The 26,204-nt window shown below is 43.0% G+C and overlaps 1 protein-coding gene across 1 annotated transcript in view; it reads left to right on the top strand.

Annotated features, from left to right (window-relative positions):
- The window catches only part of LOC147747232 (sterol carrier protein 2-like), a 382,719-nt gene that overhangs the window by 220,699 nt on the left and 135,816 nt on the right, over nucleotides 1–26,204 (top strand). Inside the window, exon 11 of the mRNA XM_086952451.1 lies at nucleotides 12,870–12,977. Coding sequence (XP_086808577.1) covers nucleotides 12,870–12,977 — 108 coding nt within the window. The remainder of the gene's footprint in view (nucleotides 1–12,869; nucleotides 12,978–26,204) is intronic.

The raw sequence follows: 26,204 nt of genomic DNA on the forward strand, positions 1-26,204 counted from the left end.
AGCAGGAGCGGTGGTGCATGATCCGGAGGAAGCAGTGGGAGGAAGGTATTAAGGTAAGTTTAGTTTTAATTTTGTTTTCATTACTGTGCTGCTCCCCCTTCCTCTCCCTTCCTCACCCCTCCTCCCCTCCCCCCCACCCCCCTCCCATCTTGCCTGCCGCGACGGGACCCCTGGAACAGAAGGACTCTGAGGCCCAGTGAACAGAAGGATGTAAGGAGAGAAAGAGAGAGACCCCATTTATTATTTTTTATTATTATGGACCCAAATGGACGAGAGAATCAAAATATATAGCAAGATAAATGAAAGAAGCAGGGGGAGAGAACCAAAGGTTGCAAGGAGAGAGAGAGAACTGAAGAGTGGATGCGCTAAGGGAGGCGAATAGAGGAGTAAAGAGTGAACCATAGAGTACAGGAGGACCACAGAACCAGAGGGTGCAAGACAGGGCCGGCAAGAGCAGAGATAGACAGCCATAACATATCCCAGGACCGAAGGCTGCAGGAGAAGAGAGCTGAAAGGTCCAGAGGCCCAAAGAAGCGCATGGTGCCTTGAGAGAGAGAATCAAAAGCTGCAAAGGCCCCGAGAACCAAAGAGTGCAGGGATCAAGAGAACTGAAGGGCCCAGTGGTGAGGAGAACCAAAGTTTGGAGGGGCCAGAGAACCGAAGGGTGCAAGGGGCAGAGAACTGAAGGGTGGAGGGGTCTAGAGAACCAAAGGGTAGAGGGGTCTAGAGAACCGAAGGGTAGAGGAGTTTATAGAACTTGAAAGAGAGCAAATGGAACCAAACGTTGTAGGGGGTGGAGCCCCGAAAGCTGCATGGGCCCACTGTACTGAAGGAAGTGGAGCAACAGTCAAAGGGTGCAGGGCACAGAGAAAGAGAGGGACTGAAGATCCGAAGGCTTAAGTAAGAGTTCTGCACGAGGCAGAGGAAGGGGGTGAGAGAACCCAAGGCCAAGGGTGGAGGGGCCTGGCATACCAGAGGATGCAACTAAAGAGAGAGAGTGCCGAATGGGGTGTGGGCACAGAGAACCAGAGTGCAGGAGGGAGACAGAACTGGAGGCCGCAGGGAGAGAGGCCCAAAGGGTCCCAAGAAGGAGGGTGCAGGGGCTAGGAGAACTGAAGGGCCCAGAGCATTGCGGTGCAGGAAGAGGTACAAGGACGCTGAGAATAGAAGGTTACAGAGGCCAGGAGAATCCAAGGGTGTAGGGGGACATAGTGAACTGAAACATGAGGGTGAAGAGAAGCAAATGGCGCAGAGAAAAGCACAGGGAGGGAACAGTACGAAAGAGGGCAGATGGGTAAGTGCAAGGGAACAAAGGATGGGCAGAACAAGAGTTCTGAACGATGAAAGGGCACAGAGACTGTTATGTTATGTTATGTTATGTTATAGGAATTTTTATAGCGCAACAGCTGCCCCAGCAAAGGGGCGTCCCGGCGCTGTTGAACAGTCAGATAACACACATAACGCCACACAAACCACGGGCAGGAGCAAGAAGGGAAAAAAATTAAGAAACCTTAGGGAACAAATGAGTTTTAATGGCCCTCCTAAATGCAAGCAGATTGTCGAGTGCACGGATATGGGACAGAAGCGAGTTCCAAAGTTTAGCCGCCATAACCCGGAAGGACCGGCCTCCAGCTCTACACAACTTGAACCGAGGCACTACCACCAAATTTTGACAGGCAGATCTCAAGGAGCGAGAGGGAGAATAGGAAATGAGCAAATTCTCAAGAATCTGAGGGGAAGACAGCTTGAGGATCTTAAAAGAAAGACACAGAGTTTTAAACTCGATCCTCTGCGCCACAAGCAGCCAATGAAGAGACCGAATGGTTGCACTCGCAGAGCAGAACCTCGGAAGCCCCACCAGTGCTCTGGCCGCAGCATTTTGGATGCGCTGCATCCGGGCGATTTCCGCCCGGTTCGCCCGTAACAGGAGCGAACTGGCATAATCGAGCCGAGACAAAATGGTGGCCTGGACGACCAACTGCCTAGTAGAGGCGTCAAAGAATTTCAAAATGGGTCTGAGTCCTCGAAGAATCCCGAAGCAAGTGGCTGCGACTTTTTTGGTATGAGCGCAGAAACTAAGGGCAGAGTCTAGCCAAACCCCTAAGTTTTTTACCTCAGATACCGGGTAGGCGTAACACCTAACTCGGGGGGCCACCACTCATCACTCCACATGTCACAATGTTTGCCAACAACCAGTATCTCAGTCTTTTTAGCATTCAACTGAAGACAATTGGCTGTCATCCAGTCAGCCACCGCCAAGAGCCCTGCTCTGAACCTGGGGGCCTCAAGGTCAGGCTTCCCACTCAGCACAACCGCCAGCTGCGTATCGTCAGCGTAGGAAACGATGGTCATGTCCCACTGTTTGGCGACCGCAGCCAACGGGTGAACATAAAGGTTGAAGAGTGTGGGACTTAAAGCCGACCCCTGAGGCACACCCAGTTCTAAAGGATAGGGTTTGGACTCAAAAGGCGGGGTGGCGACCCGGAATGAGCGGTCAGTCAAGAAAGACTGGAACCATTTTAGTGCCAGGCCACAGACCCCAGCTTCTCTGAGACGTTGCAGCAGTATCGTATGCGAGACCGTGTTGACTGGTGATTTGTATCCAGTTCAATCATGGCTGACTGCCGTCCTCTTTTCCTAGTCATGACAGACTTACATGGATTCAGTTATCAGCCAGTGGGTAATGCCGAAAATACTCATGCACCTCTGGCGGTAACAGATGTAGATTGTTCAGCACAGATAGACTGGTGAACTCCGAGCACGCATGAGTGCGCTCATCACAGCTGCTTGCACGCAGCGATCTGAAATGAACCCATTGTTCTGACACTATACTTAGCAGAATGTGCAGAACACAAAATGATGAAAGGCTGAGATAAATCACCTCATGATATCATCAGACCCTGAGAATAAATCCAGATTCAAGCTCAGCCAACCGGCTTTACTGCAGATCCGAGGCGAGCTGCAACTCCTAACACTTTCGCAACTTAAGTAATGTTCTTGCTGCTGAGCTTTGAATGTGCTGTGTAGAGGCTGAGTGCTATTGTATTGGAACACTGAAGGAAATTCAAATGTACACTACAACGAGTAAATCTGCTATTGTTAAGGCTAATCTGCGAGTGTAAAGGGTGGTTGGGAGCTGGGTATTGGGAAATTGGCATTAATTGATCAAATCACTTCAGGTTTGTGGCAAATATTTATTGGTTTTGAGCATCAGTGCAAAGAGATAACAACTGAGCTGTAAAGTAAGTGTGTGCTTTTAATTGTAATTGTGTATATATATAGCCTTTACTAGCCCATGCCAGGTATTGAAGGGACAGGTATGTTAAAAAAAAGCATTAATAGTGCACTGTTAGCTTTGAATCTTGCTTACCCCAATCACATGATACAATGATACATATAACTTGTAAGAGAACGATGTTCAGTCTGTGTGGCTGCCTTCCTTATGTATTTATATCTGTATTGCTGCACTAAGCACATTACACAGATAGTGCAGTGTACAACTGACTGTATGTGAGGCTGTATGTCACACACATATTTTACAGCATTTTAGTTTTAGAAACACGAGCACGTATGCTCGGAGCAGGGGGCGGCATGACCTTGGGTATACTGAAAAAGCTGGTAACTATGCTGTTGAGCGACATCTCTTTAATAATGTAATAACTACACTTTCACAATTGCTTTATTAACGTTCCTGCTTTCTCAAATTTGCTTGAAAATACACCATTTGTCCACTCTCGCTCGCCACAGTGCAGTACAACATTCATTTTACGCCTCACCACTTTCAAATGTCACCAGTCGCCACTGGGTTTTCTTGATTTCTCTAGGTGCCGATAGAGCTAGGGTTCAAACTCTACAGCAAGGCACTTTGCAAAAAAAGGGTCAGTTTTCACTGTAAAAATGCAGTGTCCATGTTGCATTTTGCGCCGTTTCTTGTCGCGGGCACTTGGCCTACCCACACAAGTGAGTTATCATTTTTATGGGAAGACTTACGGGAACACAGAATTGTAGAGCAACTGTTATTACCTATTGACTTCAGATGTATTTCTGCCTTCCAAATGTAAGACAATGTGTAAAAAATAAATCACTATCGAAGGCTGCTGCCGTACTTTAGAGATATGGGTGAGGTGATGGACAGAGACATGCCCTTGGGGTGGAGGATGAGCCTCGGAAAATTCATCAGGGGCTCATTCAGAGTCTCTCTGTTGTGTTCTGCCTAGTAGGGAGAGCAAAGACAAACTTAGATATAGTCAATCCCTGGTATAATGCACATTGTAGGGAAGCAAAAAGGATTTGCTCCTTGCCGTTAAGCTAAACGATAAAACCAGGATAAAGTACTGTCGGCGCATATATAAACAGGCCATCAAGAGGGGGAGGAAAGACTGGGAGGCAGGAAAGTGGGAAGACCTTAGAACTGCGCTTAACTTTAAAGATTTTGAAGCTTTCTGGACAATTGTTAGCTGCGGGAGTAGGGCTGGCACCGTGGCCAATGAACCAAACATAGCTGCCTCAGCCTGGGAAGCACACTTTGGGGCTCTGTATTCCCCCCTGAGCAATGAATGCCCAGAGACGTCTCTCCCGTGCCTCCCCCACGAGTAAAGACTGGAGGGGGCATGTGAGATCACCTTGAAGGAGGTAGAGGAGGCGATCTTGAAGTTAGCCCCAAATAAAGCCTCTGGCCTAGACAAGATACCAGGAGATCTATATCGTTCTGAGCCAAAAATATGGGTTCTCTACCTATGTGTTCTCTTTAATAATATACTGAACTGTATGGATCCCCCGGATTCTTGGCGGGGAGCCAAAATTGTACCCATCTACAAGAAAGGATGCCCCCTTATGCCATCACACTATAGGCCGATTAGCCTTATAGATGTGACGCAGAAACTGATGGGCCGAATAATTATGGGTAGAATACAGAGCTGGATGGAGGATAGCGATATTCTATCCCCTTTTCAGGTGGGCTTCAGGCAGGGCACTTCAACGGTGGACCAGTTGTTTAGACTGCAGGTCATTTACTGGAAAACAGTGACTGTAGAGGGTGGCAGCCTCTACATGATCTTTGTTGACCTGCGGTCGGCATTCGACCTAGTACCTAGAAGTAAACTGTGGAAGGTACTTCAAGACCTGGGCCTACCACAGTATTTACTTAGGGTCCTGGTGAGTCTGCATACTGACACTTATGCCCGGGTAAGGTGTGGGAAACAGGGAGTCCTGTCAGGTCACTTTCCGGTGAACCAAGGGGTGCGCCAGGGCTGTTTACTGGCCCCTACCCTCTTTTCCCTCTATATAAATGGTTTGGTTGACCATCTTCTTGGAGAATGTAACATTGATGCCCCAAGATTGCCCACCGGTAGGGTGCCCGCTCTGATGTTCGCGGACAACACTTTGTTGTTGTCCAAGACATCAACTGGCATCCAACGTATCCTTGATGGCTTTGCCAACTTTTGCATACTGAGGGGGCTGGAGATCAACCTGGATAAAACCAAGTTCATGATCTTCAACCCAGCAAGACAGACACGCCCCAATCCCCTCCTAGGTGGAACCCCATTGGAGAGAGTGAAGATGTTCGAATACTTAGGTATCACTCTGGGAGAACACCTGGAATGGGACCCGCAGCTGGCTAAAGCCGCACTCAAGCTAACGAAGGTGGTGGGGGGGATCCAGGGGTTGCATAGAATGTCTGAATTCAAACCTGCGGCCCCAGTAATTGAAATTTACGGTGTACAGGCTAGAGCGGCAGCCCTCTATGGGGCCGAGCTGTGGGGGCACGAGAAATCTCAAAATCTAGCTGGGGTAGATCATGCATTTGTTAGGAACCTACTGGGTCTTCCTGTAAGTACCCCTCTGGTATCACTGCGTATGGACTTAGGGCTAGGAAGTTATGCCCTTACGTCCTCGATTATATTGGAAAAGACTGTGGTCCATCCCGGAACTCTCCTGCTATAAAAATGAATTTGTGGAAATTTGGGGCGCATTAAGAAGCAAGAACATTAGGTGGCTCTCCCACATAAAGTTAACAATTTACAGGCTAGGCATACCGAGTCTTTGGGAAACACCGGAAGTTGCTTGCCTGGAGATATCTAAAGCCGACCTGAAACGCCACTATAGGAACTATAACCAAGCTTCCCTGCAAGAGAGAACTACGTGGGGGGAGATTGACCTTTGAGTTCCTCCAGGTCAAAGAAGATTACAAAAGGGAGGACTTAATATTCCCCGCAGTAGCACGTAAATTGTATATGCAATTCAGACTTGGCACTCTCCCACTCAAAGCACTTACAAGCAAATGGGATAGAGCCATGAGTGGGGAGTGCCCTGCGTGCGTCTCTGGTCTAGAGGATGAAATCCACGTAATTTTCTTCTGCCCAGCGTATCAGGGTCCACGCAAGCACTGGCTTATTGCAATTTGCAGAAATCTAGGTTTTCGTCGGTGTGCGCATGCATTTAGGGTGTTAAAATACGATACCCATCCCCCAATAGTTTTTGCAGTTTCACGTTTTTTAAACGCAATGTGGCACAAACGCAGGAAATTAATTATTGTTACTAGTGTTTAGCATGAGATTGCTTTTCTTTTATATCTATTATGAAGTTCGATAATGAGAAGTCGTTTAATCTTGTTTTATACTATGTACGGTATTGTATGTATTTGTATATCTCTATTATTGTCTTAAAATTTGTATTATATGTATAAACTTTTATGGTCCTTGGCGGCCGAAATAAAGTTAGCGAACGTAATCACTTTGAAAAAGATCCTATAATTGAAGCTTTCTGGACAATTGTTGGCTGCGGGAGTAGGGCTGGCACCGTGGCCAATGAACCAAACATAGCTGCCTCAGCCTGGGAAGCACACTTTGGGGCTCTGTATTCCCCCCTGAGCAATGAATGCCCAGAGACGTCTCTCCCGTGCCTCCCCCACGAGTAAAGACTGGAGGGGGCATGTGAGATCACCTTGAAGGAGGTAGAGGAGGCGATCTTGAAGTTAGCCCCAAATAAAGCCTCTGGCCTAGACAAGATACCAGGAGATCTATATCGTTCTGAGCCAAAAATATGGGTTCCCTACCTATGTGTTCTCTTTAATAATATACTGAACTATAATTCACATACTAGTATGGGTACCCACAATTTTGGAGATGTGCAAATAACTACTGTTTCTAAACTCTATATTTTGTTCCTATTTTAGAAATACATAGGTGTCTTCCATACCGATTTTCACTGTTTATATTTTCCCAAATGTATTGTTATATACCCGGTACACAATAAAAAACCATTGCAAGACGCTGCTCAGTTATTCGCTCCGGGTTCGTCAGGATCTTGGTGAACATACAAGTCCTATATATCGCCACCATCGGAAAGGTCCAGCGGATTTAACCGTATATTGCTTTAAACATTTCTCATACTTAAAAGAAGTTACAAGTGAAAACGTTGCCACAAATGGCTGTTTTTTTTCAACTCATTTTCAATTTTTCAAATTTCCAACTGTTAGTTTCTATAAATAAAACTTTGAAGGATCTACACAAATGACCCCATTCTGAATTCAGAATGTTGTTTACTTTATTTAAATGTATAGCTTTCCAGTATTCATTATTGCTTTCATACCAATTTCTACCATTAATAGGCTATGTCTCCCAGTAAAATGCCAAAACTGTGTAAAATATTTTGGTTTTCTAACAAAAGTCAGTCTGTCCCTGATAGCTGGGTGGATGGTGATTTATGTACCATAAACCCTTTGTTGATATCATTTGCAGGGAAAAAACAAGACACTTTAATCTACAGCACTTTTTAAAATTTTTCCCCCAAAAATTTATTTTGGCTGTATTCCCCTCTAAGGTAATAATCTTACCCTTGGTACCTTTAAAATCCCCATGATGTTGGAAGAAAAGGACGCAGATTTGGCGTGGATACCTTATGTGGTCAAAACGTTACATGGGCCTAAGCGTGAACTACCCAAAATACTTTTGACTTACTTTAGCCGCCAGGGAAGGTAATATTCTAGCTAACAGTACTTCATGTTTTATTACACTAATAGTGAACAATGTAATAGTATTCACTATTACTGCAATAAAAAGAATTGCCAGAAATCAGAGCGGAGTCCCAATCGCCATCCGTAAAGACGTGCTGCCACTGTGTTCCTGTCACATATTTCGCCAACTATGAGACCAGGGGTCGCAAAGGCAGTGCCAGGGGTCACAAGGGGCAAGCTACGAGTTGCAGCTGCGACCCCTACATGATATCAGTATGTACGCCCCTTACTCTTTTTGTCATCTCTTAATAAATGTTTTATCATACGGCACAGCAATACTGTTCCCGAGCTGGAGGATACAATCCAACAAGATATAGAAGTTTGTTGGAGGTCAATTGTTTCTAGCTTGTCAAATTTTAACAACCTATACATTTGATTGCTGTCGACTAATTTGCATAAAATATATACAAGATGTATTGTTGCCAGCCTTTTTGATTGATCAGATGGTTGCTAATGAGGATTTTGATCTCTGCTTATTCTGTATTCATTAGGGAAACATAGAGGAATGTATCTTGTGTTTTACCCTTCTCTTAATCTCTACACATGTGTACCTGGTGTGCATTTGGAATATTCCAATGTTTTGTAGTGCTTTGTGGAAGGGTTAACTTTTGCTAATAGATAAACGTATGAGCTCATCTATAGAATGGGGAGAGACAGACATATTTGGGATGCATAAAGAGCTTCTAGAAGTTCTGGAAAGACCATAGCCATTTCCTATGTCCGGGTACATAGTCATATGGCAAAGTAGGAGAACTTATTACCCACAAATGCCTGGAGTATGGCTCCTTGGCTGTGGAGTTGCCCAGGGATTATCTGTAGCAGCTCTGACATCCGCCTGGAATACCCCACTGCAGCTTTGCGCTAAAGGGGCGGCCTTAGGCATGTGCAAGCTGTGCACCTGCACAGGGCCACCAAACCCCAGGGGCCACCACGCCAATATATATCCTTAATATATTAATCCTCTGAGGATGGATACATATTTGCGTGGCAATCCCTGGCAGGAATCTGGCGGCCTCCAGCTCTGTTCCGCTTCCAAACACCCTGACCCCTCCTCTTCACTGGCCTCCGCGCTCCGCCACGCCCGGACCCCTCTTCCGGGGCCCCCTACCTACGCTCCCTGCCCAGGGCCGCCATGAGCCTAGAGCCGCCCGAAGCTTTCAATTCGGTGCTCCATTTATCAACCTTAATGATTTGTGCGCTCTTAACCCTTTCTTGTTTATTACACAGCACATCACCCATTTACTTTATGTAGATAAAGCGATGTTCAGGAACGACCTGGCCTAGCAGTTTGGGATAGAATGTTCACATTCCAGCCATCAAGAATGAATTGCATTATGGCTGGGCCCAAATTAAGGTGGCATGGTGTGCAAAATAAATATGGATTGGGATGCGGCATGAGTAATTACCAGTGCTGAGAATAATTCGAGCATGCCATCTATCCCTTTTTAGTATACTTTAATGCGATTGATAAAGTGTAATAAGGGTGTAGTGCTGTGCAGTGTGTGTATGCTATATGCTTGTGCTGGGTGTATATGTGCTTGTGAAGTCTCTGCGTTCTGTTTTAAGAGATCCAGGGTTGAATGGAGAAACATGAAGAGAGTAGGTGGAGAAATCCCCCCAGACAGATTTGTGTATTGCTGCATTTGTGTAAGCTGGGTGGGACACACTGGGGGAAAGGAGAGGCAGGCTCTCCAGTACACTTCAACTGGTGCTCTTTGATTCAAAGAGAGGTCATAAGCAGGGGCCTGAGTACTCAGCAAGGTGATGTAGCTGATAAGAGAATCATAAAGAGTAGGGCTGAGTCCTTGGGGTAACCTTTGATACATATATCACTGTGGCTAACATCCAGATGGAAACCTCTAGTCACTCCCATGGCCGGTATTGTGGCACAATCTGATTTGAAGTTGTTCCTGCTGTGACAGTCTGTTTGTTAGAGGAAGAGAAAACAGAGGAGTAGGCACTTCAAAGGGAAACAAACCCCCAATATAATCTTCAAAGACTTGGACTCTAAATCTTATTGGTATTTGGAAGTGGAGTATAAGAAGGGGAGCTTGAGACCCCCAAAATTGTCCACTATCAAGCATCTAGTTGAGTTGTGCGAGGAGGATAAGCTCTGCAAGACTTTTTCTTGTGACCAGGACTGGGGGCTAAGGCGGGGAAAGGGGACATCACCCAGGGGATCTGCCTGCCCAGGAGCCTGGAGCAATGGTGCCTTCCTGCTTGCCAGGACCTCTGTGCCCTGTGAGGAAGAGGAGATTGTTGGAGGAAGCAAGGTTCAGAGGAAACCTGGGGATTGGATTCCCTTAGAAAGGAGTGAGTAGACGCCTGCTGCTCCATTCGCATCGTTGCCTGTGTGCAAGGAAAGTACGGAACCTCCTCATTCCAGAGGCGGGGCACCGTGAAGTTGGCTGTGATCGTTTCTGCACCAAAAGGATCATCACCCATGGGAGTGTTAAGTTGTGTTGAGTTGGCAACCCTGAACGCCATGTGGGGTGCCATGAAGAGTACTGCTGTGCAGAGTGGGCTGTAGCCAATGTGAGGTTGAGGGACAGTGACCCTGTATGCCAGAGGTGCCACTGGGACCAAGCAAGAAGTATGTGATGGTCAGTATTGGCGTCAGAGAAGAGAGGCCACCGTGTTGACCCTAGAAGGCCTGAGCCCTGGCTGAGGACTACCTCCAGGATCGTTGCACGCCCCCACTACCGATGGGAAGAACTTGGAGGAGCTACGAGAATCTCCGCCCATTTCAGAAGTGCATGTGGGGGAACTCTTGAACAGCCGAGCACTGACTGGCTGGGCCACCTGAGAGAGACTTACCAGAGACAGCCACTGCAGTTCCAGCACCCACCGAGGCAGCACACTCAGAGACTCCCATTGCTCGGATCCTGCTTGTGCGGATAAGATTTATTTTGGACCAGACTGCCCCGGTGGAACCTGCTGGCTGGTTAGTGCTGTGGCACTAGAACATTGTTTACTTTCATTCTGATTCCAAAGGAGACACCTGAGACTCAGACTGCTATTGGGGATTAACCTGAATGTCAACATAATCATCACACCCACTTTATTTTGGTTCACCGAACCACAAAAGTAGACAGAAAAAGACCTATTAAAATTACATAGAAGCATAATGAATTTAGTTCACAGTTGATAGCAATACAAATCAGTAATTTAAAATCATAACATATCCATTGGCAAAAAATAATCCAATGGGATACCTCCATTCTAAGACAATCAACAGAGACAAAAACCTCAGAGAAAGTCTAGAAGGTGGGCTCAAAATGGATCTGCTGTGCCATCAGGAAAGTCTAAGCTATTGGCAAGTTGAAGGTAACTCAGAAGCACTAGCTAACACAAGTAAGCTTAAAGAGCATAGTGCAATAAAGGACATGATAAAACATAAATAATGCTCTTTATATGGTAGGTTTTCTCCAACGGTCCTTGCTCTGATATGCCAAATTAAGCTTAAATAATGGAGATCGAATATACTTTGCTACTCCTGTTGTCTGACTGGCAGACTCTTATTGTATTGTGCTGTTCTACAAGCCCAAGAGGCCAGCAGAGGGGGGCTGTCCAACGAGCACGCTGTTTGCAAAAGCGCTGCAAAATATCAATAAATGTTCCTCATTTTCTAGAGCATGGCAGCCCATGGGATATAAGTTGGTAGATTTCTCATTTTTGTTCCATGTGTTAAGCGAAGGATGAAATTGGCTGAATCCCTAACCTCAATTCGATAAAAAGGGTTCTTGAAAGTGGGATATATATATTGTGAGCCACATTTGAAAGATGGATAAGCATCTGTAAGACTGCCCGAGGATACTAGCGAGATTCTTGTGCTAACAACGAAATCCCAATAGTAAACTTTGACAGTTTCTCTGGCGCTTTCTGGAATTTATGCAGGATGCATCCAATATTCAACCAATCCTAGCCGGCAAGCCAGGTTTTTACATGGGATACCCAGGGGATCGTAAGTGCCAGATGGTTATCCAGTATCTTGTTGAGTCAAAATTTATATGGGTACAGTTCCTTCATCATCCAGAGCCTGACCAAATAAAGGGTAGGTTTTAGACCAGCTATAATTAAAATGAATGCGAGAGATTTAAGTGAAACTTTAATGGGAGCAATGGGGCACTTTTCATGAGCCTCAGCAAGGATTTAATAAAATAATTTTCACTTCTAACTAGTGAGTCAGGTTACAGCGCCCCCACATATCAGCCCCGCATATGGCTTCCCCACACGCTTTAGCCTGCTATAGCTCCAAAGCGGTAAGATGGGATAAGAAGAGGCCTTGTTGGTGAACTAGAGCGTCACCTGTAATGAATGGGGAATAACCACTACCGCTAACTTGAGGAAGTGGGATTCAGGGACACGCCTATGAAACACTAGAGGACTAACTTTGGCGGACTGTGTGTACTGTTTGTGAATGTCATCTTTTATTTTGTATTCGTATATAAATACTCCTTTTTTAATAAAAGCAAGTAATTGACTGGATAATTATTTATTGATGCTTTGTGCGCATATTTTGAATTGTGAGCGTGTGTTTACCCCATGTCTTCCTCTCCCTCAAGAAGCCTTGGACTGCTCGACCCGCGGTACCACTGAGAGTTAAGTGCTGAGATGGTACAAGTAGCTTAGGTCCCATAGTAGGTCGGTCCCTAGACCCAAGAGTAAAGGACCACAGCCCCAACTGCTCAAACACTAAGCTTGCTCATAAACACCATAGCATTACAGTGTTTTTTCTTTAGAGTAGTGTTATTGTAATGTGTGTGATGTTTAGCCTGTACTGTTGTATGATGCATTCGTTCTTTTGCCTGTGCACTCGTCCCTGTATCTTAATAGCCGTTCACATGTTTTATAGGAAAGGCAGGAGAGCTTATCGATAGAGGAGACAACACATATGGTGGGAGATGGGTCATCAATCCCAGCGGTGGCCTGATTTCAAAAGGGCATCCACTAGGTGCCACGGGTAAGGACTCCTGCAGTTTCTAACTTATTTAGCTGATCCTTCTGACCTTCAGAGGCAGAATATTGGTTTATTTCGAGCATGCATTCCATTACATATTAACTTCTAAGTATTAAATTGTTAAAGTGCTTTTTATCTGCTGAAATGTCTGTAATTGTATTGTGCCCCCAACTTATATCAAAACACTTTCTGTTCAGTAGACGTTGTCTCTTGTCAAAAGAATCAACCAACAAAATGATGTGGTGTCTGAAATGACATTATTTTATTTCTTGTAGTATAGTCACTCCCTGTGGATGTGATTTTGGGTTTGAAATTCGTGTTAATCATAAATTATGCTGGACCATGACTTTTCAATAGTGCTGGTGACTTTCAGTATTGAGTTCTTTAAAGAAAAATAAATTATGACTTACTGTGCAAGAAACTGACTGCAGTGTGGAAAACTGTCAGAGAAATACACTATGTTGTTAGTCATCAAACTTCAAAGAAGTCAGTGTGATATCATGGATGGTTGAAATGGCATATGCACTCTGTAGTTCTGCCATTTGTCTCAAACTGCTGGTAGTAGATGCTTCACAAATAAGTACAACTCAGTTATAATTCCTGGTCCTGTAGAGTACTCAATCCACTACACCGTATTGATTGCTATGTCCATTTTTAAGAATCTCTAGCACTATTTATTTTACATGGTCATATATAATTTTATAATATTGATTATGTGTTGAGCTCAATGTCGTAGGTCACCTACACGACCTATAAACAGGCCTCTTGTGTTTGTCTAGTGGAGTCTTTAATCACAATACGAGGGGAAACAAAGAGCAGTTCAAGCTCCAGCACCCATGCTCCTCAATAGAGATATGAAAATAAACAAAAAAAAGGGTGGCAAAGGTCAGTAGTACCTAATAGTTGATCACCCTATTGCAATCTCATAATCCAACCCAAATCGACAGGACTTTCAGTGCCTTAGATCAAGGCACTCAAGGCAGAGGACCATGTAGATACTGCGATATCGATCAGACCGGCGCAGAGGATCATGTTCAACCTACCTCTTTCCCTGCCTTCCTGAAAGTACTTCCAGTTGTCGATTTGGATAGAATTATGAGATCACGATAGGGTGATTAACTCTTAGGTACTATTGACCTTTTGTCTTCCCACTATAGATTGTTACACATAACCCTGTTTTATTGTTTCACAACCCGCCCTAAGTAAGGGTAGGGGATCTAATTTCTTTGGTCCTGAAGAACCGCCACTTTCGCTCCTGATCCAATAAGGCATGAACAATTTCAACCTAAGCTTCCAAACACCACACACCAGACTGTCACACTTCATGACCTTGCTCTGACAATCTACACTTAACTGATTTTAATCCTGCCAAGGGGTGCCCTGATTAAATGTACACCTGGGTGCCACTTAGGTAGTTTTAAGACCACTCTTTTTCTCACTATATTCATATCCATAATTCACACACACCTGCACGCATCATCATGGCTAAAACAAAAAAATCTTCGCCAAAGAGCCCTCTTGCGGGGCCCGTAGGGCATTGCAGTGCCTGCCCCACAAGGAGTAAAAGCCCAATGATGAAGCATGACACCCACATGGGTGTGTGAGGGCAACACTTCCTAACAAAGGAAGATCCCCTCACTTTACGTACCCCAAAGTTTCACTTTCCATTTAGGAGCAGCCACCCTTTTTTTGTCTAAGGCTCACTCAGAAATTATCTCAATCCATGCATTCTTTATTGAAAAAGAGCTAGAGACTAGCTGTTCTTTGAGGAAAAAGGCCTGCATGATGGGTCAATGCTTTTATGGCTGAGCATCTAAACAGCTACAGAATAAAATCAAGAAATGCACACAGTCCAGACCACTACACTTTAACAACTTAAACCTCCTCTCTGTCCCTAAAATGAGTTTCAAGTGCAGAGTACACAGGTGCTTCTCAGTGTTTATACTTTGCTTGTGGAACAAACTGCCTCATGCTTATTTAAATCCAACAACCCCCTGGCATTATTCAGAAAGCAACTGGAAGCCTTTCCCTTTCAACCAACAGTATTTACAGATCCAAAGGGAAAAACATTGACCACAAGAATGCAGTTCAAGTTTACATTGTCAACCAGAGGCGCAGCCGTAGAGAATTCCAAGACTGATCACAACTTAGAAGTGGTGAAGAGCATTAAAAGAATGGGTCAGAGATGGGGTTCAGGCATCATTTGTTATATTGGGGTAGAGTTTCCATTCCCATTGTTGTTTATTCCATACATGCACTACATAAAGCATTTGGGAGGGATGTGGAGTACAGAGGATTTAATGCCAGCTCTCTGATCATCAGAATGGATATTTGTTATACAAATTAGCTGTTTTAAAGGGGCCCATATTATTTCATAGTGTTGAAATCTATAGCGATCCATCACCAACAGCACCTTCATGGCATAGAGGTGCTAGACATTTGAGAACCACAGACCTTTATTCAGGCGATCAGAATGCTGCTATTTCGGGTGATTGTCAGGTGTGCTGCCAATAGAAAATAAGAAATCAATTTGCAGGTGTTTGACAAGAGAAGGTACAAGCACTCAGGCATTTACCCCAATTACATTTTAACGGATTCTAACCCAATAAAATGGTTAGGCTGTCCTGTTTTCAGTGTTTACTTTTTGTGTGGATTTCAGTGGTGTTTTTTCAGTGTTTTCTAAACCTTTTAACACGAGTGTTTATTAGCTGCATATCCCCTTAAAATACACAAAGAATTTTTTTCCAGTGTTCGCAACCCTTTTTTTTTTTTGCACTGATTTTTATAAAGCCCATATTTCATTTAACGGAGTCCTAATGCAGGGTATGTAGCATCTGCCCGTTGGCAGAGTGTCTATTGGGTTTATATTTGACTGTTTTATGCATTGAAATCCTATGTATTGCACTTCCACTCACTCTCCAATCTAATTACCCTCTCTCTTTTCTCATTACCTCTCACACTTTTTCCAGGACTATGAATGTATTTCAAAAATAGGAGTGAGTGTTGTTAGAAATTGGATTGACGGGTAGGGAGGAAGGTGAAAACCCTACTTAAGCAATAACCGCAGTACTTGCCAGGGTGAACCCAAAAAATCACAAAATTAACCCTCTGGTAGCTTGGCACACCATGAAGGCAGAGTCAAAAGTTAAGGCCGAGCGCGATAGTGCACAGGTTGGATACACGAGGTGGAGGAGGCCTGGTCTCGGCTTACCCTTGAACTTAGAATAAATTAATAAGAAGAGTTCCAGAGATGGTAGTGTTCATCGGGTCAAGACAGCAGTGTGCGTTATCTCTCTGGAGACAACTGGGAGTCACTCTGGTAGTCTTGGTTTCAAGCAGCAAGGCAGGTCTCTAACAGCCAGGCAGTCCTCTGGGGAGAAAGACAACCCTCTGGTAACAGCAGGGGTATCCTCTGGTAGCAGTAGGGCAGTCCTCTGCAGGACAAGACGGGCCTCAAGCAGCAGGGCAGTCCTCTGCGGATCCAGGCAGTTCTTCTGATGTCTTCCAAAGGTCCAGGAGTGTACTAAAAAATTTGTAAGAGTGTCCAATATGTATATCTGGTCCCAGCCTTTGAAGTGGGGAAAATCTTCTAGGCTACCCCACCAATATGTTTCTGGAAAGTTCTTCCCTTCCCCTGCCCAGGCTCCAAGAAGGTTGGAGCAACAAGACTAGTATCAAGTTCCTTTATGTGTGTGTATTTGTGTGCGTGTGCTGGAGGCTGCCCTTTTTTAATTTAATTGGGGTAGAGAACCGCTATCTGGGAGGAACACACAGAGGCCAAGCTAAGCTATTCACAGTCATGTGACACAAGGCAGCAGCCACCATATGGTTAGGGCCGCAATATGCCATCATTCATAAAGTGGCATTTTGAAAATTGTGACCTAGAATCCGACTTTACCATTAAAGTGGTGTTTAATTAAAATTCATTTTGGTCCAAACGTGACATTGCTACCTGCTCTCAATCAAATATTAGCAGTTATTAAATATTATCCAAAGAGAGAAAAAGGCCTTACAGTAGTGAAAAACAAATTTAGTTGTGTTTAACTACTGGGACATGTAAAGTCTAATAGTACAAGTCCCGTGTTTTAAATACAATGCAACCTGCACACTGGGCTTTTTGAGGCCTACTTTTTGGGTTATTTATTTGTATTAAAAAGAAATGTTTAGGTATGCCAGAAGGTTTATTTCGCCGGGTGGAATTGGAAGTTTTAAAACTGCACATACAATCTGCAATGTAAGGTCTGAGACATGTTTTAAAGTGCTAACTAAGTGGTTGGCTCAATAAGTGCTGCAAGCTCACTCATAGCATTTAAATTACAGTCCGTGGGTACATGTAGAACCATATACTAGACACTTACAAGAACATTAAATATGCCAATCAGGAGCAAGCCAGTTTTACCAGTTATAGGGAGTGAGCACTTGCACTTTAGCACTGGTTAGCAGTAGTAAAGTGCCCAGAGTCCTAATGCCAACATAAACGAAATTCTAAAAACAGGAGAGGTGAATGCAAAAATGTTTGTGGGAAGACCATACCAAGGATGACAGGTCTAACAAGGAATACATTCCAATTTTTTAATAAACACATTCATAGATATAGTTGTGGGTCATTTACTTACTCCTTTCTGAATATTATGCCACTGTAGAGGAAGTAAACTTTGCCAGCAGCATAGTACCATGATAAAACTTTAACATTTTAAATCACGCCAGATTAATTTGTAGCCATGCATTCTAAGGTACCTGAAACTTGATGCTTTAAGCATGCTCACCACTGCTTTTCTGCACTCTTTGCTTGACAACATTCCGGCGATGCTGCTGTATTGAGTGTATTCTTAAATGCCAAGTGTTCCCATGACAAATGCCTTACTTAAAGTCTGTCTTGACCATTTAACAGACACAATGTATATTGGTACTTGGAATTTATTTTGCTGTAAACATTGCAACCGTGGACTCAAAAACCCCTGCTGTAAAGTGCAGATGGGTAAAAAGCTAGGATTAGCTGAAGGTTTTACACCTAACAATGGGACATCTTGCAGCTATGAATTTTGTTGGTGTATGAGAAGACTTGTGTCAAGTTTTTACCACTATCCCATGTTCATTGTGATAGCACTCTTTTCACAGGTGCCTGTCGCTCAACATTGCATTGAATGCTTCAAACCTGTGGTGTTTGGCATATGATCTGCTATCAATACTGACTTTTAAAACAAGGGGGCTGATGTAACAAATGTTTTTTTTCCAGTCTGTGTCTGTGGGTAAATGCAATAGTACATATTGAGCACGATTCTTATGAGCCAACTGTTTCACCAATCAGTGAAAGAATTAAACCCTGCCAAAAGATCAAATGAGATTTTAATATTTCCTAATTCTCTACAGTGTATAAAATATTTAGATCCGACCTAAAACATGCTTCCAAACCCTGCCTCTTCAATACAAACATACAAAACTGGAGGGAACAAAAAGGAAAAAAAACAATAGTCTAGTGACATTACTAAACAGCAATTCTTAAGCAGAATAACCTTAGGCTGGTCTTTCCGGATTCCACTTTGTATATATAAAGTTACATTATGTTGGGCCCGAAGGGAAGAAATAAAAATATCTCATTCGCTCTCACTTTTCTTTCTTCGAAGGACATTTTAGTTTGTGGTTGTGCAGGTGTTTAGTAGTGTATATATGTTTACACTGATGAGGGGTATTTCCCTTTCAGTGGGGTTTTATCAGTTATTATAGGTTTAAATCGAAAACAAAATAGAGCAAATTGGTTAACATGTTAATCGATAACCCAACAATTGTAATATCAATATTGCTCGATAGGCTCATCTTCCAAATCACAGTGGCAAGTCCAGCACATATGATAATGAATACATATACCACTCCCTAAACCCCTCCAGCATGGGCTGATAACCTTTCTATCTATAACGTAACCCTGCCTGCCCCAGTGGTCCTGTTCACCTTTCGTACTCTTTCCTGGGCCTAGGAACTGTACAGTTATACAGTGTGTGCTATACAAGATGTATAAATTAATATATTGTAGGCACCAAGATGTGTTTAATATCAGTATGAAATGCTCAGAAATATCTAATATGTGTATAGCTGTTAACTGAAATAAAGCCAGCAAACTGGAATTGCAACATAGGGAACATGTATAGGAAGTCGGAGCTGGTAAAGAAAACTAAACTAGAAAACTAAACTGAGAAGCAGAGCAATGAATTTGTATACAATTCTTTCTTCTTCACTGTTTTTAGGACCTTCTTCCTTTGTTTTAGGAGTGAGCTTGTTATATGGTTCTTATAAATTAAGTTGGACTGTGTATCTGGACGACATAAATGTCAGGATATGGAAACTCGATTTGCACATATCATCAGGAAATGTTGGCCTAATTCCTAGCTAGCTATCAGTGTCCCATCTGCACCACTAAACTTACCAGGGTACCAAATGGTATCAGCAACCTCGAACATGACACTTTATTCCCCAAGGAAATTGTGGAAACAGATCTATTCTTTTGTTGTGGCTTATGTATGCCCAAGGTAAACACAAGAAAGATAAAAGTATGGCTTTTTAAACATTTGTTTAACCAATCGTATTCATGGATAGAAAGAGTGTGCTGCAATGATTAGGCAGAAGAAACAAAGCATTGAAACCAGCATTACAAGAATGGTGAAAGAAATAAACAGTTTAACCATTATAGCATTACTACATGAATATACTTGTACTCCTATCAAATATCAGGGGCGGCTCTAGGCTCATGGCGGCCCTGGGCAAGGAGCGTAGTTAAGGGGCCCCGGAAGACGGTGTCCGGGCGGGGCGGAGCACGGAGACCAGTGAAGAGGGGGTGGGGTCAGGGTGTTTGGAAGTGGCCCCTGCCAGGGGCCGCCACGCAAATATGTAACCATCCTCAGAGTATTAATATATTGGCGTGGTGGCCCCTGGGGTTTGGTGGCCCTGTGCAGGTGCACAGCTTGCACATGCCTAAGGCTGCCCCTGCAAATACTACCTACACTATCAAGAGCATAGTTGGATTACCCTCTGCCAGATCTATTGGGGCAGCCTAGCCCCCTATCCCTGGGTATGTTTTGACTGAAAGCTGATCTGATGTAGAGAAGATTATTAAAATTCCTTGGCAGTATAAATGCCAGAGTCAGCAAGGTTGAATCTCAGTCACAGTGCACCCTGTTCCAGGACAATCTGAGCAGAGGTGCTCGTCTGCTGAATGTTATGCACTGGCCGCTTATATAATAAAAGCACTGTTCCAATTGCACTGTGTGAATAGGTGCAGAACTGATGTGATGGTCTGTCTGGAGTGTTGAAGATGTGTCCAACCAGACAACCAAATACAAGAGCACCACGTTCCATGTGCCTAGCCTTGGACAGAGTGTACAAACAACATGATAATAAGGCTTACTAAGAAATATTAGAGGAGCATCCTAGCACATTATCGTGTAAAAGTCACCATAAGAAAAAGATGTCAAGCTAAAAACGTGCAACATGTAAAAGTCACCGTAAGAAAAAGATGTCAAGCTAAAAATGTATAACATGTAAAAGTCACCATAAGAAAAAGATGTCAAGCTAAAAATGTGTAACTAAAGTGAAAGACTCAAAGCGGGTCCTGTTGCACATCACAACAAACTTACACCCCAATTATGTAGCAACTGTTTTGTAAACAACTTTTTATTAAACCTCAATCAAAAACAGTATTGTACAATTTAAACTCTAGCTAGCAACGCTTAATCGCAATGCTGAATGTCAAAATCAATGAGCAAAAGTAAATGGTTAACATTAAGTCAACAAGAATATTTGCACAACAACTAAACCACATTGTCGACTATCTTGCAACCAAGGGCCCTGCACATCCCAGGAGGGTAGAGAGATGGTCTGCATAAAGTCAACAATAGGACAATGTTACTTCTTGGCAGGAAAACTGCTCACGTGTAACATGCTGTGATGACCCACTACACTTTGCAATATAGGCATAAAACTGAACAAAGCCAGACATATTTACCAGGAAATCTCACATAGATCCTAGCCAACCATCAAAATAATAGAGGAGCTCATTTTGTCTGTCGACATTTCAGCCAGTTTGATTGGAGTTGCCAGTAAAAGCTGAAATGTCAAAGAGATCAAAGAAGAATGAATTGTATGATGTGTTTTGCACAAAGGCACCCAGCAGAAACACCTATGAGTCCACAGGAAGGAAAACACTATGATATGTTTACCATAGGACAGAGCCTCTTTCCAGAGCACCTATGTGACTGTGCACATGTCCTGCAAATATGCGCCATATCTCCAAACCGTCCATGGTCTCTTAACAACTAAAATTCAGCTCGAACAAGGCAGAATTCCTCTTGTTTGCCAACAACAAATGATAAGTTCAAGCCCGACTATCTGAAAGAAACCTAGACTCTCTCCCCAGCTGACATCCAAAGCAAAAAGCTAGTTTTTTTTAACACAAATGTTATTGGGTCTTCCAAAATGCACAGTGCCGCGAGATAAAGTACATATACGGTACAATACAAGAAAGCATATTTGGCAGTATTCTTATACATAACCAGCACCTTAGGAAAGTTCTGTGTCTAATACAACAGTACGGACACTTTCATAGTCAATAGGAGTTCTGCTTGCGCAATGTCCCCCAAACATTGGAAGGTTACATAAGTACTCAACTTATCATTAAGTGGGAAGGTAGACCTCGAGAAGATACTACTGTAACCGGTCAGATACGAAACGTCATGCAAGTTAGCAAATACGAATGAGAGCAGCAAAAAGGGCAGGCGTACCAGAGTGACTAAACCACATTCCATTGTGGGCAAGTGCTATACAAGAATAATAAAAACGTGTCACAGGGTGAAAAAGATGCCTGAAGGACTCCAGTAAGAGATCTCAGTTCATCTCTCTGGGTCTTTTCTGTCATCCATCTTGCTCATCCCTGCTGAGAGTGCCACTGTCTGCTAGGCCCCAGTGTTCTACCTCCTCTTTCCATGTCAAAACCCTAGGTGGGACATCCGATTTCCACCTCCCGGTGATGCTACGTTTCACCAGAATAAGTTCCAGATCTGCAAATCTAGCCTGGACTCTTTGACCTGTTTTCCAGGGGTAAAGGCCTAGAAGGAAACCCTCAGCCATGTACTATGTTGTACCTCCAACTACCTCCTTCAGGGATGTTGTGACCTGGTTCCAGTAATTAAACAGGGCAGGGCAGGGCCAGAGCATAAGTAGTAAATCGGCATCTTGTTTGGGGCACCTGGGACATGCTGTTGTGGTGTTGGAGAAAATTAAGTGTATCCTATGTGGTATTAGGCAAGCATGCTGTGTTAGCATGCAAAGCAAATTGCTAGTATTCACCCGAATTCTAAACTCTCCTTCAAAGAACGCATTGTCAAAACAACCCTGAGCAGCTGGGTAACAGCTCTCCTTCCTAAAGAAAGTGAATCCTTTTGTCTTTGATAATAGACTTTAGAAAAAGCATTGGCTAGCTTACAACCAGAAAGGGCCCCCTTACAGCACATTAGTTCCTTACATGATGAAGCATGTTTCATGAAAGGCCTAAAGAAGCTCAGCCACATCACCCCAACCCTGAAGGAGCTACATTGTCTCCCTGTCCAAGCTGAGCTGCATCATTTTCAAGAAGTGCTGCTTTATGTACAATGCCATCAGAAATGTCACCTCTGCCTACCTTTGCTGCAATAATAACAACATCAGAAAGTCCCTGCTACATTAGTAGCCATCATATTGCCAGACTAGACATCAAAAACTGTGAAAGAGAGAATGCCAGACTACTCAGTTTCTCAGTCTACGCTCTGAGGATCTGGAATAATATCCACGTCAATGTTCCCAAAGTTCTGAATGAATCTGAAGATTCCCCTCGAAATTATAGAAACCGCCATGCTAGAATGCTATAATCCATTATAAACAATCACTAATCCAATCACTGGGGTCAAGCCTATACATATCAGTGGTTTACTCTGTAACTAGATTTGCTTGAGATAAGTACTTCCTATACATATGCTCTCACCTAATGCATGAAAAACCTGCCTTTGCAAGCACTGGCCTTCATATTGTAACAGTGTATAAATTGACTGCCGCTGCGTATCATTCTATATCCCGATCACCAAGCCCTTCCCCCATCTGTCACAACTCAAGCTTCTAACTAATAAGCATGTTCATATTAGTTTGTGTCGGGAACAAAAAAGTCAGATGTCTGAATGCAAATAAGAATTAAAATAGGTATTTTCTATCCGATCAGTCCATGCACAAAGATCTTCTGAATTAAACGCCTTGATTTACTAGGGCGCATAGTTAGTCAGCAACTTCAGATATTGAGGATCAGTGTATTTTTTTGCACGGGGATCTAGTATGGCACTAGCAAGATAACTCTTATAATCATTCTTTGTTGTTACCAAGGTACATTGTACCCTTCCACGTAGTAAAAGAAAACTTCAAAACAGTAAGCTAAACATTAACACTTAACAATTAACACTTCTTCATGGAAGTGTTAATTATAAGTCATATACCCTAGAACTATGATTTTTGGCACATTTACAACATGGATCTTCTCAGAGACTTAACTCTGCAGTGTTTTAAATTTATTCTTTTGGTGAAAACCAACATTCTAGGTACTTAAAGATCTCATTTGAGCCAAGCAACATTTGGAAATTATGTAAATAGAGTGGATCATGCATGGAATTTTTCTTAAATGTTAAGTTCTCTCTGAAGTCCCATTCCTTCTATTAATTAGGGAACTTTGAGTTATATCCAAGTAAATTACCTTAACCGCTATACTACAACTTGTCATTTCATGGAAACTCATTTTTTTCATTCCCATGCCAATTGTGGAACAATTTTACATTTATTCCTTTAGGTGTCGTCTTTTTTCGTTTCTGGAAACGATTTGACTACATAATAAGTTTAGATGTTGGTTATGACAAAATGTATTACCCTGTGAACTTTGTGTCAAGTCAAGTCAAAGTCAAGTCAAAAAGTGCTTTATTCGAGTTGTTACTCATAAAAGCATATTATACACAAGAATTTAAAAACAAATTAAATTACAATCCAGCACATTGACGCAACACTATAGGTTACATATAAAAATTCATTCGGTTAAAAGAAGAATTAAAACATTTGATAAAAATACTTTTCAAGATAAGAAACGCTGGAGTCTAAAAGCAATTATACAAATGCAAAAAAACAATTATCAAGACAGAGAATAGTTGATTAACTAGCAGTCTCTATCTTGATACATGGTCCTTGATAGATAAAAAGCAGTAATGTCAAATTCATGAGGGCCAATTTGTCACACAGAGAATAGTTATTTAACTAGCAGTCTCTGTCTAAATTGTCGGGCAGAGAATAGTTATTTAACTAGCAGTCTCTGCCTGAGCATCCATGCCCAACCCAGATATTTTGCTGTAGCTATCAGAATCCAAGAAACTTGAGTCGTACAAATAATTCGCATAGCTACTGAACTACTTGATGTCCCAAGGTTCCTGCACATAGGAGCTAACCATACTCGTCTTGGAATAGCATATGATCCGCATGAAAACAGAAAGTGACCCAGAGACTCATCCCCCAACCCACAAGCTGGGCAGGTGCTACTTCCACCTGAACCCCATTTAGCTGTCAATATTTTTATAGGAAGTGCACCAGCTCTCAGTTGGAATAGGAGCTTCCTGTCACCTGGTTTGGAGATGATATCCCAATATGGTTCCAAGACTGGATACATTTTGGCCTCAAGAAAATGCGAAGACATGGACCCAGAGCTTGAAGCATTTAAAGTTTTAGTAACAATCCATTCCCAAAAAATATCTTTTAAGACACACTTAGAAGGGAAAGGTGTCCCAGCAGGGTCCTGCCATAAAGAACTCAACCCTAGCTCAAACAATATAGATTTCAATAATTTAAGCCAGCTTATCTTGTGAAAGCCATCAGCTTTGATCACATCCACAAAACCCGCGGCATAATGTGAGAGCTCAGGAGTGGTCCAGAGTCTGCGCCAATACAAGATCGGGCGTAATCTGGCCAAGTCCTTGATTTGTTTCCTTCCTAGATCGTATCGGAGAGGCAACAACGGAGTACTTTTAGGTGTACCGGTAAGAGTTCTTAAAAATTTATTTTCAGAGGCTTGCAGAGATGTAAGATTTTCAAAGCCCCACATTTCAGCGCCGTAAAGTGCAGACCCAATAGCCTTTGCTTCATATACCAATAAGGCTGGTTTAACAGGTTTGGTTAGCGATTTTCTGTGTTCAGAATTAATTGTGCCAGCTATTTGTTTGTGTCGCAAAGTAGCAATATTTATATGCTGGCTCCACCTATGGTCATCAGTTATTTGGATACCTAGGTATGTGAATGATTTAACTAACTCTAAAGGCCCTCCACTCATCATAATTTTGGACTTGAAGCTACGCTGCGGCTTGAAGCTCATTAGTTTAGTTTTCATAGTATTCACCTCCAGTCCATGTTCCCCACAAAAGTTCTCAAAAATTGTCAGAGCACGCTGTAGTCCACTAGGGGTTTTTGATAAAATTAGCGTGTCATCCGCAAACATTAGTACGGGGATTTTTTGTCCTGCAAGAGAAGGAGCATCAACATTCGCAGTTACCAATCGAGAAACTACCCCGTTTATAAACAATGTAAATAGAGTAGGAGCCATTGAGCACCCTTGTCTGACCCCTTTTTCAACACGGAAATCAGGAGTGACCATCCCGTGACCGCCCCACTGAATTTTTGCATAGTTAGACTCGTGGAGGCGCATTTTGTGTCATATTTAGCACTTTTTGAGATTCATCACTGACATTAACGAGCGTTTGTTAAATATATATAGGTTTTGAAGATTATTTGAAAGCAGCTCCTTGGCTGTTGCTGAAATTCGTTGGTTTATAATACATTTCTAATTACCAATCACCTAGCAACTGTGTGTTGAATGGGCACGAAACTGTAAAGGTGCTTTATCTGTTTAATTAGCTTTACTCATTTAAAACTTTCTGCTGGCTTTTTAATGGGCTTTTATTTGGGGCGATCCGAAAGTAGCTTTTAGTTGTTTGAAGGCCCACGGAATGCTTTTGTTTTGCTATAGCAATTAGTGCTCAACAGATTTACAGTAACTGTGGCATGAAATAGATCTTTACTCAGGTAGGTTCTTTCTTTGGCTTGCTGTAAATCTGCTCAGCAGGTAACGAGAACATTTTTGCACAGCTTACGAGCCCAGACGTGTTCATGAACACTTACTGAAGTACTTGCAGGCAA

Source organism: Lissotriton vulgaris, chromosome 1_1 (assembly GCF_964263255.1).
Source record: "Lissotriton vulgaris chromosome 1_1, aLisVul1.2, whole genome shotgun sequence".
Taxonomy (NCBI): Eukaryota; Metazoa; Chordata; class Amphibia; order Caudata; family Salamandridae; genus Lissotriton; species Lissotriton vulgaris.